The sequence below is a fragment of the Gopherus evgoodei genome, chromosome 3 (genome assembly GCF_007399415.2).
Source record: "Gopherus evgoodei ecotype Sinaloan lineage chromosome 3, rGopEvg1_v1.p, whole genome shotgun sequence".
Lineage (NCBI taxonomy): Eukaryota > Metazoa > Chordata > Testudines > Testudinidae > Gopherus > Gopherus evgoodei.
This window is the reverse complement of record NC_044324.1, coordinates 8,903,897-8,918,986: the sequence shown is the minus strand read 5'-3', so window position 1 is coordinate 8,918,986 and position 15,090 is coordinate 8,903,897. Positions and strand designations below refer to the sequence as shown.

The 15,090-nt window shown below is 56.3% G+C and overlaps 1 protein-coding gene across 4 annotated transcripts in view; it reads right to left on the bottom strand.

Annotated features, from left to right (window-relative positions):
• The window catches only part of FNDC4 (fibronectin type III domain containing 4), a 66,383-nt gene that overhangs the window by 9,277 nt on the left and 42,016 nt on the right, over positions 1–15,090 (bottom strand). For 3 of the 4 annotated variants that reach the window (XR_003999425.1, XM_030554978.1, XM_030554977.1), the window contains 3 exons: positions 12,068–12,183; positions 11,239–11,443; positions 7,610–7,699 (listed from right to left, as the gene is read on the bottom strand). Coding sequence is in view for 3 of the 4 variants with exons in the window: in XM_030554977.1 (XP_030410837.1) it covers positions 7,610–7,699; positions 11,239–11,443; positions 12,068–12,183 (411 nt within the window). In the remaining variant the exon portion in view is untranslated. The remainder of the gene's footprint in view (positions 1–7,609; positions 7,700–11,238; positions 11,444–12,067; positions 12,184–15,090) is intronic. The other variant, XM_030554979.1, reaches the window with a different exon arrangement.

Below are 15,090 nucleotides of genomic sequence, written 5' to 3'. Positions count from 1 at the left end.
ACATCTTCCCCAACACCACCCCCACCCCAAAACATCCCCCTCCCCACAACACCCTCCAACATGACCCCCTGCCCACATCACCCTAAATACCACCTTCTTCCAACACTGCCATTCCCCAACACTGTGCCCTTCCTGCAACTCACTGTCTCCAACACCACCCCCCTGGACGTACCCCGTCTCCAGCCCCCGAACACTACCCCTTCCCACAACTCCCCCATCACCACCCCTCCTCACAGCTCCTCTTCCCCACAACACCCCCCTTCCTCACAACTCCCCCAGCAGCCCACCTTTCCTCACAACACTTCTTCCCTACATCTTCCCCAACACCACCCCCACCCCAAAACATCCCCCTCCCCACAACACCCCCCAACACGACCCCCTGCCCACATCACCCTAAATACCACCTTCTTCCAACACTGCCATTCCCCAACACTGTGCCCTTCCTGCAACTCACTGTCTCCAACCCTCCCACCCCGGAAGTACCCCAACACTATCCCACCCCAACACCACCCCTTCTCACAACTCCCCTTCCCCACAACACACCCAGCAGCCCACCTTTCCTCACAACACTTCTTCCCTACATCTTCCCCAACACCACCCCCACCCCAAAACATCCCCCTCCCCACAACACCCCCCAACACAACCCCCTGCCCACATCACCCTAAATACCACCTTCTTCCAACACTGCCATTCCCCAACACTGTGCCCTTCCTGCAACTCACTGTCTCCAACACCACCCCCCTGGACGTACCCCGTCTCCAGCCCCCGAACACTACCCCTTCCCACAACTCCCCCATCACCACCCCTCCTCACAGCTCCTCTTCCCCACAACACCCCCCGTCCTCACAACTCCCCCAGCAGCCCACCTTTCCTCACAACACTTCTTCCCTACATCTTCCCCAACACCACCCCCACCCCAAAACATCCCCCTCCCCACAACACCCCCAACACGACCCCCTACCCACATCACCCTAAATACCACCTTCTTCCAACACTGCCATTCCCCAACACTGTGCCCTTCCTGCAACTCACTGTCTCCAACACCACCCCCCTGGACGTACCCCGTCTCCAGCCCCCGAACACTACCCCTTCCCACAACTCCCCCATCACCACCCCTCCTCACAGCTCCTCTTCCCCACAACACCCCCCTTCCTCACAACTCCCCAGCAGCCCACCTTTCCTCACAACACTTCTTCCCTACATCTTCCCCAACACCACCCCCACCCCAAAACATCCCCCTCCCCACAACACCCTCCAACACGACCCCCTGCCCACATCACCCTAAATACCACCTTCTTCCAACACTGCCATTCCCCAACACTGTGCCCTTCCTGCAACTCACTGTCTCCAACACCACCCCCCTGGACGTACCCCGTCTCCAGCCCCCGAACACTACCCCTTCCCACAACTCCCCCATCACCACCCCTCCTCACAGCTCCTCTTCCCCACAACACCCCCCTTCCTCACAACTCCCCCAGCAGCCCACCTTTCCTCACAACACTTCTTCCCTACATCTTCCCCAACACCACCCCCACCCCAAAACATCCCCCTCCCCACAACACCCTCCAACATGACCCCCTGCCCACATCACCCTAAATACCACCTTCTTCCAACACTGCCATTCCCCAACACTGTGCCCTTCCTGCAACTCACTGTCTCCAACACCACCCCCCTGGACGTACCCCGTCTCCAGCCCCCGAACACTACCCCTTCCCACAACTCCCCCATCACCACCCCTCCTCACAGCTCCTCTTCCCCACAACACCCCCCTTCCTCACAACTCCCCCAGCAGCCCACCTTTCCTCACAACACTTCTTCCCTACATCTTCCCCAACACCACCCCCACCCCAAAACATCCCCCTCCCCACAACACCCCCCAACACGACCCCCTGCCCACATCACCCTAAATACCACCTTCTTCCAACACTGCCATTCCCCAACACTGTGCCCTTCCTGCAACTCACTGTCTCCAACCCTCCCACCCCGGAAGTACCCCAACACTATCCCACCCCAACACCACCCCTTCTCACAACTCCCCTTCCCCACAACACACCCAGCAGCCCACCTTTCCTCACAACACTTCTTCCCTACATCTTCCCCAACACCACCCCCACCCCAAAACATCCCCCTCCCCACAACACCCCCCAACACAACCCCCTGCCCACATCACCCTAAATACCACCTTCTTCCAACACTGCCATTCCCCAACACTGTGCCCTTCCTGCAACTCACTGTCTCCAACACCACCCCCCTGGACGTACCCCGTCTCCAGCCCCCGAACACTACCCCTTCCCACAACTCCCCCATCACCACCCCTCCTCACAGCTCCTCTTCCCCACAACACCCCCCTTCCTCACAACTCCCCCAGCAGCCCACCTTTCCTCACAACACTTCTTCCCTACATCTTCCCCAACACCACCCCCACCCCAAAACATCCCCCTCCCCACAACACCCACAACACGACCCCCTACCCACATCACCCTAAATACCACCTTCTTCCAACACTGCCATTCCCCAACACTGTGCCCTTCCTGCAACTCACTGTCTCCAACACCACCCCCCTGGACGTACCCCGTCTCCAGCCCCCGAACACTACCCCTTCCCACAACTCCCCCATCACCACCCCTCCTCACAGCTCCTCTTCCCCACAATGCCCCATCTTTCCCTACAACACCTCTTCCCTGTATCTCCCCCAACACCACCCCCACCCCACAACACCCATTTCCCACATCTCCCCCAACACCACCACTCTTCACATCTCCCACATTGCCCCAAATACCACCTTCTTCAAACACCATCTCCCCAACACTGCTCTTCCCCACACCACGTCTCCTCACATCTCCCGCAACACCACCCCCTCATAGACTCATAGACTCACTCATAGACTCTAGGACTGGAAGGGACCTCGAGAGGTCATCGAGTCCAGTCCCCTGCCCTCATGGCAGGACCAAATACTGTCTAGACCATCCCTGATAGACATTTATCTAACCTACTCTTAAATATCTCTAGCGATGGAGATTCCACAACTTCCCTAGGCAATCTATTCCAGTGTTTAATTACCCTGACAGTTAGGAACTTTTTCCTAATGTCCAACCTAAATCTCCCTTGCTGCAGTTTAAGCCCATTGCTTCTTGTTCTGTCATTGGAGGCTAAGGTGAACAAGTTTTCTCCCTCCTCCTGATGACACCCTTTTAGATACCTGAAAACTGCTATCATGTCCCCTCTCAGTCTTCTCTTTTCCAAACTAAACAAACCCAATTCCTTCAGCCTTCCTTCATAGGTCATGTTCTCAAGACCTTTAATCATTCTTGTTGCTCTTCTCTGGACCCTCTCCAATTTCTCCACATCTTTCTTGAAATGCGGTGCCCAGAACTGGACACAATACTCCAGTTGAGGCCTAACCAGCGCAGAGTAAAGCGGAAGAATGACTTCTCGTGTCTTGTTTACAACACACCTGTTAATGCATCCCAGAATCACGTTTGCTTTTTTTGCAACAGTATCACACTGTTGACTCATATTAAGCTTGTGGTCTACTATGACCCCTAGATCTCTTTCTGCCATACTCCTTCCTAGACAGTCTCTTCCCATTCTGTATGTGTGAAACTGATTGTTCCTTCCTAAGTGGAGCACTTTGCATTTATCTTTATTGAACTTCATCCTGTTTACCTCAGACCATTTCTCCAATTTGTCCAGATCATTTTGAATTTTGACCCTGTCCTCCAGAGCAGTTGCAATCCCTCCCAGTTTGGTATCGTCCGCAAACTTAATAAGCGTACTTTCTATGCCAACATCTAAATCGTTGATGAAGATATTGAACAGAGCCGGTCCCAAAACAGACCCTTGCGGAACCCCACTTGTTATACCTTTCCAGCAGGATTGGGAGCCATTAACAACTACCCTCTGAGTACGGTTATCCAGCCAGTTATGCACCCACCTTATAGTAGCCCCATCTAAATTGTACTTTCCTAGCTTATCTATAAGAATATCATGCGAAACTGTATCAAATGCCTTACTAAAGTCTAGGTATATCACATCCACCGCTTCTCCCTTATCCACATCTCCCACATTGCCCCAAATACCACCTTCTTCCAACAGTTTTGCCACCACCCTTCCCCACATCTCCCAACACTTCCCCACCCCACAACACCATACCTCCCCACAACACCACCAGCACCCCACCTTTCCCCACAACACCATACCTCCCCACAACACCCCCAACTCCACTCCCTGCCCACAACACCATCCCAAATAACAGCTTCTTCCAACAACACCATCCCCCAACACCATGTCCTTCCTGCAACTCACTGTATCCAACACCACGCCCCTGGAAGTACCCCAACACTGCTCCTTCCCCAGAACTTCCCCAGCACCATACCCCTTCCCACAACTCCCCCTAAAGTATTTTTCAGAAAGACAGCATGGCTTGATTTTAAGACATCAAGAGATGAGACTCCACCACTTCCTTGAGAGTTTGTCCCAGCGACTCATCGCCCTCACTGTTAAACATTTGTGCTTAATTTCTCCTTTGAATTTATCTGGCTTCATTGGTTCTTATTTGCCTTTTACTGGTAGACCAAAGAGCTGATTAGTAGTGGGAGTTTGCTCCCTCCCAGGTAATTAGACAATTAATCTTGTAATCTTCTTTTTCATAACTAAACAGATTGGGCCCTTTAAGTCTCTCGCTCATTTTCTCCAGCCTTTGAATAATTTGGTGGCTATTTTCTGCATGTTCTCCAATTTTTCAACATCCTGTTTAAATTGTGAACACCCGGACTGGCCGCAGTATCCAGTATCAGTCTCATCAACACCATGTGCAGAGGAAAAAGAGAAAAGAAAAAAAAATCACAACAAAATCTCATTTAATCAAAAAATCTAAAATTGTAGAAAGAAAAACATTGTTCACAAAGGTTTGGTTTCCCTTCATAAAGCCTCTGCCATCAAAAACCCATTTTGATTAAAACTTTTGCCTAGCTCTAGTGCAGCCCCCTACCCTGCCCCCATTAGACCTCACACCCCTGAAAATGCCAATTGCCATGAAGACTGGGTGTGCTTCTAATAGCTCTGCAATAGCTCCACGGGAAGGAATGGGCTGGCTGCAGAATTTACTGGGCAGGTTCTCTGGCTTGTGTTATGCAGGTCAGACTAGGCCAGTGGTCCCCAACCTTGTTCGTCTGGCGGGTGCCAGACAACGAGCCACGGAGGACTGTGGCGGCGGACGAGCATCCGCCGAAATTCTGCTGACAAGTAGCAACATCACTAGGCGTCGCTGCCGAAATACCGCTGAATATCAGCGGCATTTGGATGATGCAGCTTGTCGGCAGCATTTTGGTGGATGCTCGTCTGCCGGCCAGTACATGGGCACAATTAGACCTCCTGGCAGGCGCCATGGCACCCATGGGCACCATGTTTGGGACCCCTGGACTGGATGCTCATGAGAGTCCCTTCTGGCCTTGGAATCCGGGAATCTCATGTTGCCTGTGTAGGCTGCCCCAAAGAGCCCTCTTCCTCTTAACCTCTAAACCCACCCAAGCCCTGGTTCTGCGCTCTGGTGTCCAGCCAGAATCTCTCCTGCTGCTGCACTGGCCACACTGCATTGTTAGTATTGCTCCAGCCCCAAGCGTGCGTCTGCACACTCAGGCTGCGAGGCTCGCACCCAGCCGCAGTGTACACCAGTGGTGGGCAAACATCCAGGTTGTGCAACTGTCTGGAGGGCCAGGTAGGGAAGGCTGTGCCTCCCCAGACAGCCTGGCCCCCGCCTCCTACCCACCCCCTCCCACTTTCCACCCTCTGCCACCCTCAGAACACCCCACCCATCCAATGCCCCCTGCTCCTTGTCCCCTGACCACCCCCTCCTGGGACCCCACTCCCTCTCCAACCCCTCTGTTCTCTGTCCCCTGACTGCCCTGACCCCTATCCACACACCTCCACCTCCTGAACCCAAGACTCCTGCCCCCTATCCAACTGCCCTCTGCTCCTTGTCCCCTGACCACGCCCTTCCAGGACCCCCCACCCATAACTGCCCCCCAGGATCCCACCCCCTTATCCAACCCCCTCCTGCTCCCTGTCCCCTGACTGCCCTCCCAACCCCTATCCACATCCCTGCCCCCAACAGGCTCCCCGGGACTCCCACTCCCAATGCTCCCTGTTCCCCATCCCCTGACCACCATCCCCGAACCTCTGCCTCATCCAACCACCCCCTCTTCCCTGACTGCCCCCCAGGACCTCCCGCCCCCTTACCAGTAGCAGGAGCTCACAGCCGTGACACCCGGCCAGAGCCAGGTGTGCTCCCCATGCTGCCCAGCGATACTGGTGGGACAGAGTGCGGCCCGTGTGGCTGCGGGTGAGGGGGGACAGCGGAGGAGGGACCAGGGACTAGGCTCCCCGACCGGGAGCTCAGGGGCCGGACAGGATGCTCCCGCAGGCCAGATGTGGCCCACAGGCCGTAGTTTGCCCGCATCTGGTGTACACAGACCCACACTGTTCACGTACCTCTCTTCTGAACCCTTTCCAACTGGTCGTAATCTTTTTTGAAGGGTAGGCCCAGAACTGGACACAGTATCTAGCAGTGGTCCCACTAATGCAAAGCAAAGAGGAAATAACACCTCCTTACTCTTGCTTATACATCCAAGGATCAGCAGAGTCCTCTTGGCTACAGCACCATGCAGGGAACTCCGGTTCAGTTGGTTACCTGTGATCAGGGTCAATTGACTTTCACGAAGTCCAGCCCCCTGCGCTGTGACAGGACCAAGTAAACCTAGACTGTCCCTGACAGGGGTTTGTCCAACCTGTTCCTAAAAATCTCCCATGATGGGAATTCCACAATCTCCCCTGGAAGCCTGTTCTAGAGCTTAACTATCCTCAGAGTTAGGAAGTTTTTCCTAAAACCTAATCTAAATCGCCCTTGCTGCAGATTAAGTTCATTATTCTTGTCCCACCTTCAGGTCTCAAGTGTGAGCTTGAAAGTTTGTCTCTCTTACCAACAGACATTGATCCTATCAAAGATATTACTTCACCCTCCTTGTATCTGTAACTTACTGGGTCCGACACAGCTACAGCCACACTGCATATGGACTTTGCACTTGTCTTTACTGAATTTCATCTTGTTATTTTCAGACCAATTCTCTAATATGTCAAGGTCAATTTTAATTCTAATCCTGTCCTCCAAAGTGGTTGCAACCCCTTGGTGTCATCCACAAACATTATAAGCATTGCCAGTCTCTCCACTCCATTACACAAATCACTAATGAAATTACTGACTAACACTGGGCCCAGGACTGACCTGTGGGATACACCCGCCCAGTTTGAGAGCGAACCATTGACAATGACTCTTCCAGTACAGTCTTTCAACCAGTGTTGCACCTCCTGTAGAGTAATTTCATCTAGCCCACACTTCCCTGGGTTGTTATGAGAACGTCACTGGGGACTGTGTCAAAGCTTTACTAACAGCAGGATATTTCACGTCTACAGCCCCTTGCACATCCTGCGCCCACCTTCATACCGATGTGCTGCCTTCCAGCCCAACCCTGTATGGACTCCAGAGGGGCCAGAGGCCCACGAGGTTGGACCCAGGGTGGTGACTAGTGAGCACTGCCTCCCCACTTTTCCTCACCTGCCCACATGAGCAGCACAGTCACGATGATGACAATCTCCCCCGTCTGGAGCTGCCGCTCCTTGTCCAGCCCTTCCACGGTGATGTCACCTGCAAGACACATGCTGAGCAGTGGGGTGTGGCCCGGCCTGGTGGGACTGTCAGGCTGCGGCAGATGAGAAACTGCCTCCAGCCCAGGCATGGAGCTAGAGGAGACTCCAGAACCGCAGGGGGCCAATAGGAGACAAGTGGAGGGAGGGGAAACAGGGCTCTGGGTTTCATCCCCTCAGCTCCCAGCAGCATAAAGGGCAGGGGACACCTGAGCCAATCAAACCTTTGCTACCTCTAGGCACCTGTGACTGGTCAGAGGCAGCAGCCTGGCCAGGCTGGACTGATCCCGGATGGCCCCTTGGGAGTTAAAGCACCTTCTCCTTTTCCCGGGAGATGGGAGTACACCGTACAGTCGGGGGAGGTGTGAGCTCCAGGGAAGGGGGGGCATATACCCACCAGTCAGGGGGGCCTGGGGCATGGTTGTGTCTGTGTCTGACAGGCCTGTGTGTGCTGGGGAGCAGGATCCCCACAGATCTGCCCCACCTGCCTACCTTCCATCAACACTCCAGTGTGTGCCGCCCACCCTCAGGGCACACACTCGCCTGCCTAGCAGCAGCTCCTTGGTTTCTGTTTTGGCCTGGGATGACGATGTTCCTCCTGCTCATGTCAGAGTCCCAGGGTCAGTGGCAGGCCCTCGGCAGCTCGCTGGGGAGGGCAGAGGCTGTGTAGAGAGGTGGTCAGTGTGCTGTACAAAGAGTGGAGCTGTCATGCTGCAGCCTGGGAGTGTGAGTTTTCTAGTGCATTTGCCAGGGTGCTAAGCAAGCCAAGGTTGCTGTAGTCACGCCTGCAAGCTGTTTAACTGCTTAGAGTTTTACATGTCACTGTCTGGGCCCGTTTAGTGCATTGAGACTGACCCAACCAGGGCTGCAGAGTGACACGGGGAACCAGAGTGGGGTCAGGGGCCGGCAAGGGCAAACACGGGGGTGAAACTAGGGACTTGGGATGGCACCTGGAGGCATGGTGAAAGCACTCCGTGCAAAGGTTCTGCTGCCTCCTTTAACACAGGTCAGGCCAACCTGGTCCTGTGTGGATCAAACGCAGGCTCCAGTCCACACCCAAGCTGGCTCCAGCCCTGCAGACAGCGGCACTGGCCTGATGGCACTGGCCGCCCTTTCAGAAACCAGCCAGTTTACCCAGAATTCCTTTTTCTAATGGGGAAGCCCATGGTGGGCATCTCCCAGCCCAGCATCCCTGCCAGGGGAAGAGGACTGAGCCCGCTGGCCCCTGAGAGAAGCCACTGGGGAGACAAGCAGGGCAGGGCTGTGAGCCACTGTCTGGAGCGGGAGAAGGACGAGGGCTGAGCCTGGGGCTCCGGAGTTGGGGCTGAGCTGTCCGCCCTGCACTGGGCACCTGCCATGGCCAGCTCCTCCCCTCGGCAACGGTGCCCACGAGGAGCGTCAGCACAGCTCGCCCTCCCCAGCAGGGCGTGGGGCAGAGCGAGCCCCGGGCTGCAGGGGAGGGATGGGACCCAGCCTGGCCAGAGATGCTGGAGAGTTTCTCTCCTGCCAAGAGCCTGCAGCAGCCACAGGGCAGGTTTAACCCCTTATGGGCCCTCCCTAGTGTCACACGCCTGGGGTCCGTGTGACTGGCCGCACCAGGAGCTCACAACCCTACCACACCTGCCCAGACTAGGAGCAGCGAAGGTGGATCCTCCAGGCCTGCCTAGAGAGGCTTCAGGGAAGCAGCCAATCAGAACACACCAGGCTCAGTTAAAAGGCAGTGCAGGGGCTGAGACCCCAGTTGCTGGCTGGGAGCAGAAGTGGGGGAAGGGCTGGGTGTCTGTGATGCTCCCCATGTGGGGGTGCCTGGGCGAGACCCTGCTCTAGCCGGGAACAGACAGACACCCCAAGGAGGTGATGGGGCAGGGTGAGAAGCAGCCCAGGAAGGCAGCAGTGACCATTAAAGGGAAGCAGCACATGGCTGCTGTCTATAGGGACCCTGGGTTGGGAACTTGGGACCCACAGTAGTGGTCAGGCCCAGCCCCCTGCCCCCAGAGGAGTGGCCTAAGCCCCAAGGAGGGGAGAAAAGGCATCAGATGCCCAAGAATGGGGCTTGGAGTTTAAACAGGGCTGGGGCTGAAGACCCTGCAGAGGGCCAACCATTTGCTGGACTTTGTTACCCTGGAAGGGGACTAAACCCCAAGGAGTGACCTGGCTGGAGAGCAGGGGCAGTAAGAACTGATTAGGGCAGAGTCTCCAGGCAGGAAGCTGGCGGCCCTGCTCTGCACCAGGGCAGGCAGGGATCTCGAGACCAGGAGAACTGAGCACAGAGACAGGTCTACAGACATTCACCAGGGTACTGGGACAAGCCCTCATGGACCTTCTCCTCTGGAAGAGGTTCATCCATCCGTTCACCTATTAACTGAGTGTCTTGGGGGTGAGGGCTGAGCCCCTGAGGACCTGCCTGACCAGGGCAACAGCCAAGGGGTGCCGGCTGCACAGAAATGGGAAGAGCAGGATCGCACCCAGCCGACAAAAGGCGCTCACCAGAGGTGAGTGCACCCTGTCACTTTCCTGCAGCAGGGAAAAAACTGCTCCACTCTCAGGACTGAACCTCTGGAGGGAACAGAGAACCTGGTACAAGCCCCCTGCAGCCCAGCACAAGGGAGCTGGTCCCCATCGCTCTGCCCCTGATCCATGCTGGGGGGAGCTTGGGTGATGTTAGCAGGTGTCCAGCGCTGGCAAGGCTGCATGCCAGGCAGTGCTGTGCCTCTCTAGGATGGGCTTTTCCAGCAGTGAGGAGCTGCTTATCACCTTCACCTCTGTTATCTCGGTGCAGAATTTAGTGGAGGAACCCATGTGGGTGTCACCTCATGGCAGGACGCCCCTGGGCTGTGCAGCAGGAAATGTCTCTCTCTCCCTCCCCCCCGGCCTTGTGTCTCCTGGCTCCTGTGGGGCTTGGCTCCATGTTGGGCAGGGGCTTGCCTCTGTTCTGCCCGCTGGCTGTAACACCAGAGGTGCCATGCTAGGTCCTACCGTGGGCTTTACTCCCTCTCCTTTGGTCCTGGGGCCTCCGTTCCCAACGCTCCAAGACTGACAAACCTGCCACACTGGGAGACTGCATGAGCTATTGGAACAGCCTTGTAGTTCAAGCTGTGTCTCCTTGTCCCACATTAAGCAGCCCGGCCCAGGAGCCCTGAGCGTGCAGCAGGGAATGAAAGGCGCCTGCGGAGGCACCTTCTGCACCTCTCCAGTCCCGGCACAGCCCCTGCCAGGAGCCCCCAGGTGGCTTTCCAGCCCCTCTGCACTGCCCTCCCTCCCCTGTGCACCTTCTGCTGCCTCACCTGGGTGCAGGCTGAACAGCGAAGGGTCTGACTTGACCCAGTGCTACTGTATAGCTCAGCACTGCAATACAGCACCAGCCCTAGCTGCCCCCATGGGGATTCCCATGTGGCAGCCCCGACTCCCCTCAGTTACCAGGACCTGTCTCCTGCTTCTGTGAGTTGTGGGGCCCTGCAGAGAATTTTCCTTGCAGGGCCCAGTGACCAATCTCCCCACCAGAGCATGTGGCAATGGCATAGCATGGGCTCCTGCCCTCACCTTGGTTGGAGCTGTTGGAGGGGAGGCGATCAGTCTCTTTCAGGGTCCGGAAATGGACCCTCTTGCTGGCCTGGCTCTCTCCGTGCAGGCTGATGCTCTGCACCTGGATGATGTAGTCTGCGTCCTCTGCCAGGTCCCACAGCACACAGGCCCGGTTCGTGGTGTTCACCTCTCGGATGAACCGCTGCATTTGCCCGTCCTGCCGCTGCCAGAGTCGGAGAGAGACAGTCAGTCACAGGGAGGGCTCCCCTGCCCTTCTGGAAACAGGTTAGTGAGGGCAAGTGGCCAGCTCGGGTGGGGGGAGGCATGGTGACCTCTGAGCTCCTGCCCAGCCCCAGCTTCTCGGAGACTCTGCTGGGCCGTTCATGTGCGGGGCAGGGATAATCCTGTGAATAGCAATATTTCTAGAATATCCCATGCCATTGTACAGTCAAGGACAAACTCCTCCCTCGCAAAGCCCTGCCCAGAGGGGAGACCCCACCCAGGGCAGCAGGGAGAGGATGGGGCTCAGGACAGGGCTGGAGCCTGAAGCAGACATTTTATAGAGAGGGGTTTCAAGGTGGGGGTGGCCAGGAGGGTGGGGCCTAGTGAGTCCTGCCCCTTGGAGGCCCAATGGCCTGCTGGCCCCAGATAGGCTGATGAGAGATGGGTGGGGTCAGAGCTGATCCCTCAGCAGTGGGATGGCCAGAGAAGGAAGAAGGAGCCTGCATAACCCATGGCCAGCACTGCTCATGGTGCATCCCTCAGGTGGGGTTGTGTTCCTGGGAAAGCCCTCCCGAAGGGAAGGGGAGGCAGGGTGGAGACACCTTGGGGGCAGAGCCTGGCATACCTGCTGTGAGATGGCATAGCCAATGACGACGTCTCCCTCCGGGACATCCCATGAGACAGTGGCAGAGTTTGCCTTCAGGTGCGTAACAGTCACGTTGACTGGGGACGGCGGCCTATCTGTGTGAACCAGGGGAGGGAGCAGAAAGCCAGTGTGCAGGAGAGGGGACAAGACAGAGGGATCACTCTGTGCTCTATACAATTACTGAGCTGCTGAGTTGCCTGGGTCCCAGCTTGCAACCAGCCTGCACAACAAACAGCATCTGAGGATGTCCTTAACAACAGCCCTTCTGCCATGTGTCTGACTGGGCTTTGCAGAGTGAGCAGGCTGCATAGCCAAGCACTTAGATTTGGCCTAATCTTTTGGAGATGCAGTGTGGCTAAGTGCAGAAGCCATGGGCAGGGCCGATGAGGGGGAGACAATTGTATCAGGGCCTCAGTTCAGGCCCCCCAAAACAGCTGTAGCATCTATGTAAAAGAGTGAAATAGGAGGGTGTGGGGCCCCAGCAGACATGATGCACCAGCAGCCCAATTTCCCTCAGCTGGTGTGTTCATGGTCTCCCACGGCAGAGACGTGGGTCCTATTCCTTGATCTGACAGACGTGACCTTTTGCAGCCACTGAGAGCTGACCATAGGATGGAGGGACTGATGCTTGTCAGCCTCCTTGCTCAGTGATAAGGGTGTGAAGGGCAGAGAGCTAGGGACACCTGGTGCCTTGATTCCCAGCCCAATGGACGTCTCCCTAGGCCAGCCGGGGAGCCCTGCCATTCTCCAGGCCAGGGCCATCCTCTGCTGAGCCATCTGGAAAGTGGCCACTTTGTGCTGGTGTTTTCTTTTCTCATAAGTAGAAATTGTTCCCTACAGAGGAGGACTGAAAGGCTGCAGAGTCCTGGGAGTTTGCAGGGCCCAGGAGGGGAATGTGAAGTCCGGGTGAACCCCAGTATTGGCGGATGCTATGGTTTCCATGTGACGGGTGCAAACCCAGGCCATACATGAAAGCAGTGGAGGATGACTGCAGCTGAGAGCCCTGGCAGCCTTGCCCACTCCCAGGGATGTTTTAAAGCACATTACAATTCCAGTGCCAAAGTTGAAAGGTCTTGTCAAAGGCAAAAGCCTGATGCAGCCACTTCCAGTGCCTCTCCCGTTGTTGGTTGGGGGCCTGTTGTGCTGGGGGCTAGAGAAGATGTGGTCCCTGCCCATCTCAAGAGAGTCCTTCCAGGGCTCCCTGACTGCCTGAGGATTCCCACTCACTGGGTTTCCTGCAGGGCCCCAGTCCCACCATGACAGGTGTTCACAGCTCAGACAGGGCATTGCTTTTCCTTCACCCTGCTTTTTTTTTCACTTCCTGAATAAACTCTGAAATAGCAGCAGAGAATCTACCACAACAGCTTTCGCAGCAGGTCTGTCCTGAGTGATGCAACGCGGTAACAGAAACAGCCAAAGCCAGCCTCCCTTAGGCCTTGGGAGCGTCGCATATGCAGGACCGGCGCTTCCATTGAGGCGAACTAGGCAATCGCCTAGGGTGCCAGGATTTTGGGGGGGCGGCAGGCAGCTCCGCTGGTCCTGCCACAGTCGTGCCTGCTGACGGTCTGCTGGTCCCGCACGACTCCGGTGGACCTCCCGCAGGCATGGCTGCGGCAGCTCCACCGGAGCCGCAGACCAACGGACCTGCCGCAGAAATGGCTGTGGCAGCTCCAACGGAGCCGCGGACCAACGGACCCGCCGCAGAAATGGCTGCGGCAGCTCCACTGGAGCCGTGGGAGCAGTGCGCGGGGCGGCAAAATGGCCGTGCGCCGGTCCTGCGCATATGTGCCTGTCTGCACACCCAGGCACAAATCCCATCCCTACCAGCATGCACAGATGTTAGTGCATGCCCAGAGTGACAAGGCACAGAGGTGTGTGTTTGAACATGCAGCCCAGCTAGTCCTGGAGCAGGGGCTGCATGGGCATGAGGTGACGGGAGGAGCATGACTGGCAGAGGGGCGCATTGATCCAAGGGGACCCAGAGAGATTTGAAATAGGGGTAGGGAAGAGCCTGAGACTGGCTGGAGAGACACAGCAAACCCATTAGTAACCCCTGACTTGGCTCCCTCAGCCAGCCCAGCAGGGACACTAGGATGCAGTGCAGGGTGGGGTCGGGCATGTGTCATGGCACAGGCAGCTGAAGGGAGTGAGAGCCGAGGAGGTAAAGCCACTTCCTCCCCAAACATAGGCCTCTGCATCTACCTGCCCCACCCTGGGCAGAGAGCTGTCAGTGGGGGCTGGGTGAGGTGACTAGCATCCATGCGTGCTGGTAGGGAGGGGATTTGTGCCTGGGTGTGCAGACAGGCACATGCTCCAAGTTGCCCAAGCACTAAGGGAGGCTGGCTTTGAAGTCCTGTTGCTGCGTTGCATTGCTCAGGACAGAGACCTGGTGCCAAGCTCTGCTGGCCCCTGTCCGGGGCTGCACTGTGCTCAGTCCTCTGAGCCCACAGGTCATCAAGGACTCTGGTGTGGGTGCTGGGCCCTCCTGCAGCCCAAGGAAGGAGACCCTCAAACTCATGGCCTTGGGCTCGCCCAGGGAGGGCAGGGATCTGTGCACTCTGGCCCCGGGCACCCAGCCTCCACCCATGAAGTCATGCAGGCCTGAGGCTATTGGGGTAAGGGCACTGCTGCTCGGGCCTGGAGGAGGCACATGGGAGCAGGCCCTGTGCTCTGTGACCCCCTGGAGGCAGCCAGGAAAGCGGGGTGAGTGGGGTGTGGTGCTCCCTTTGCTATTTAAGATTTTTATTAATGGCCTGGAAGAAAATGTAAAATTACACAACAATTGGGTGAGTGGTAAATAAATAAGAAAACAGATACTGATTGATTGGGAAGCTGGGCACAAGCAAACAATGCCTTTTAATACAGGTAAATATACGTTTGGGAATAAAGAATGCAGGCTGTATTTACAGGACGTGGGACTCTACCTGGGGAGATAGTGACTCTGAAAAAGATTTGGCGGTCATGATGGATAATCGGCTCAGCTTGAGGGCCCAGTGTGACAC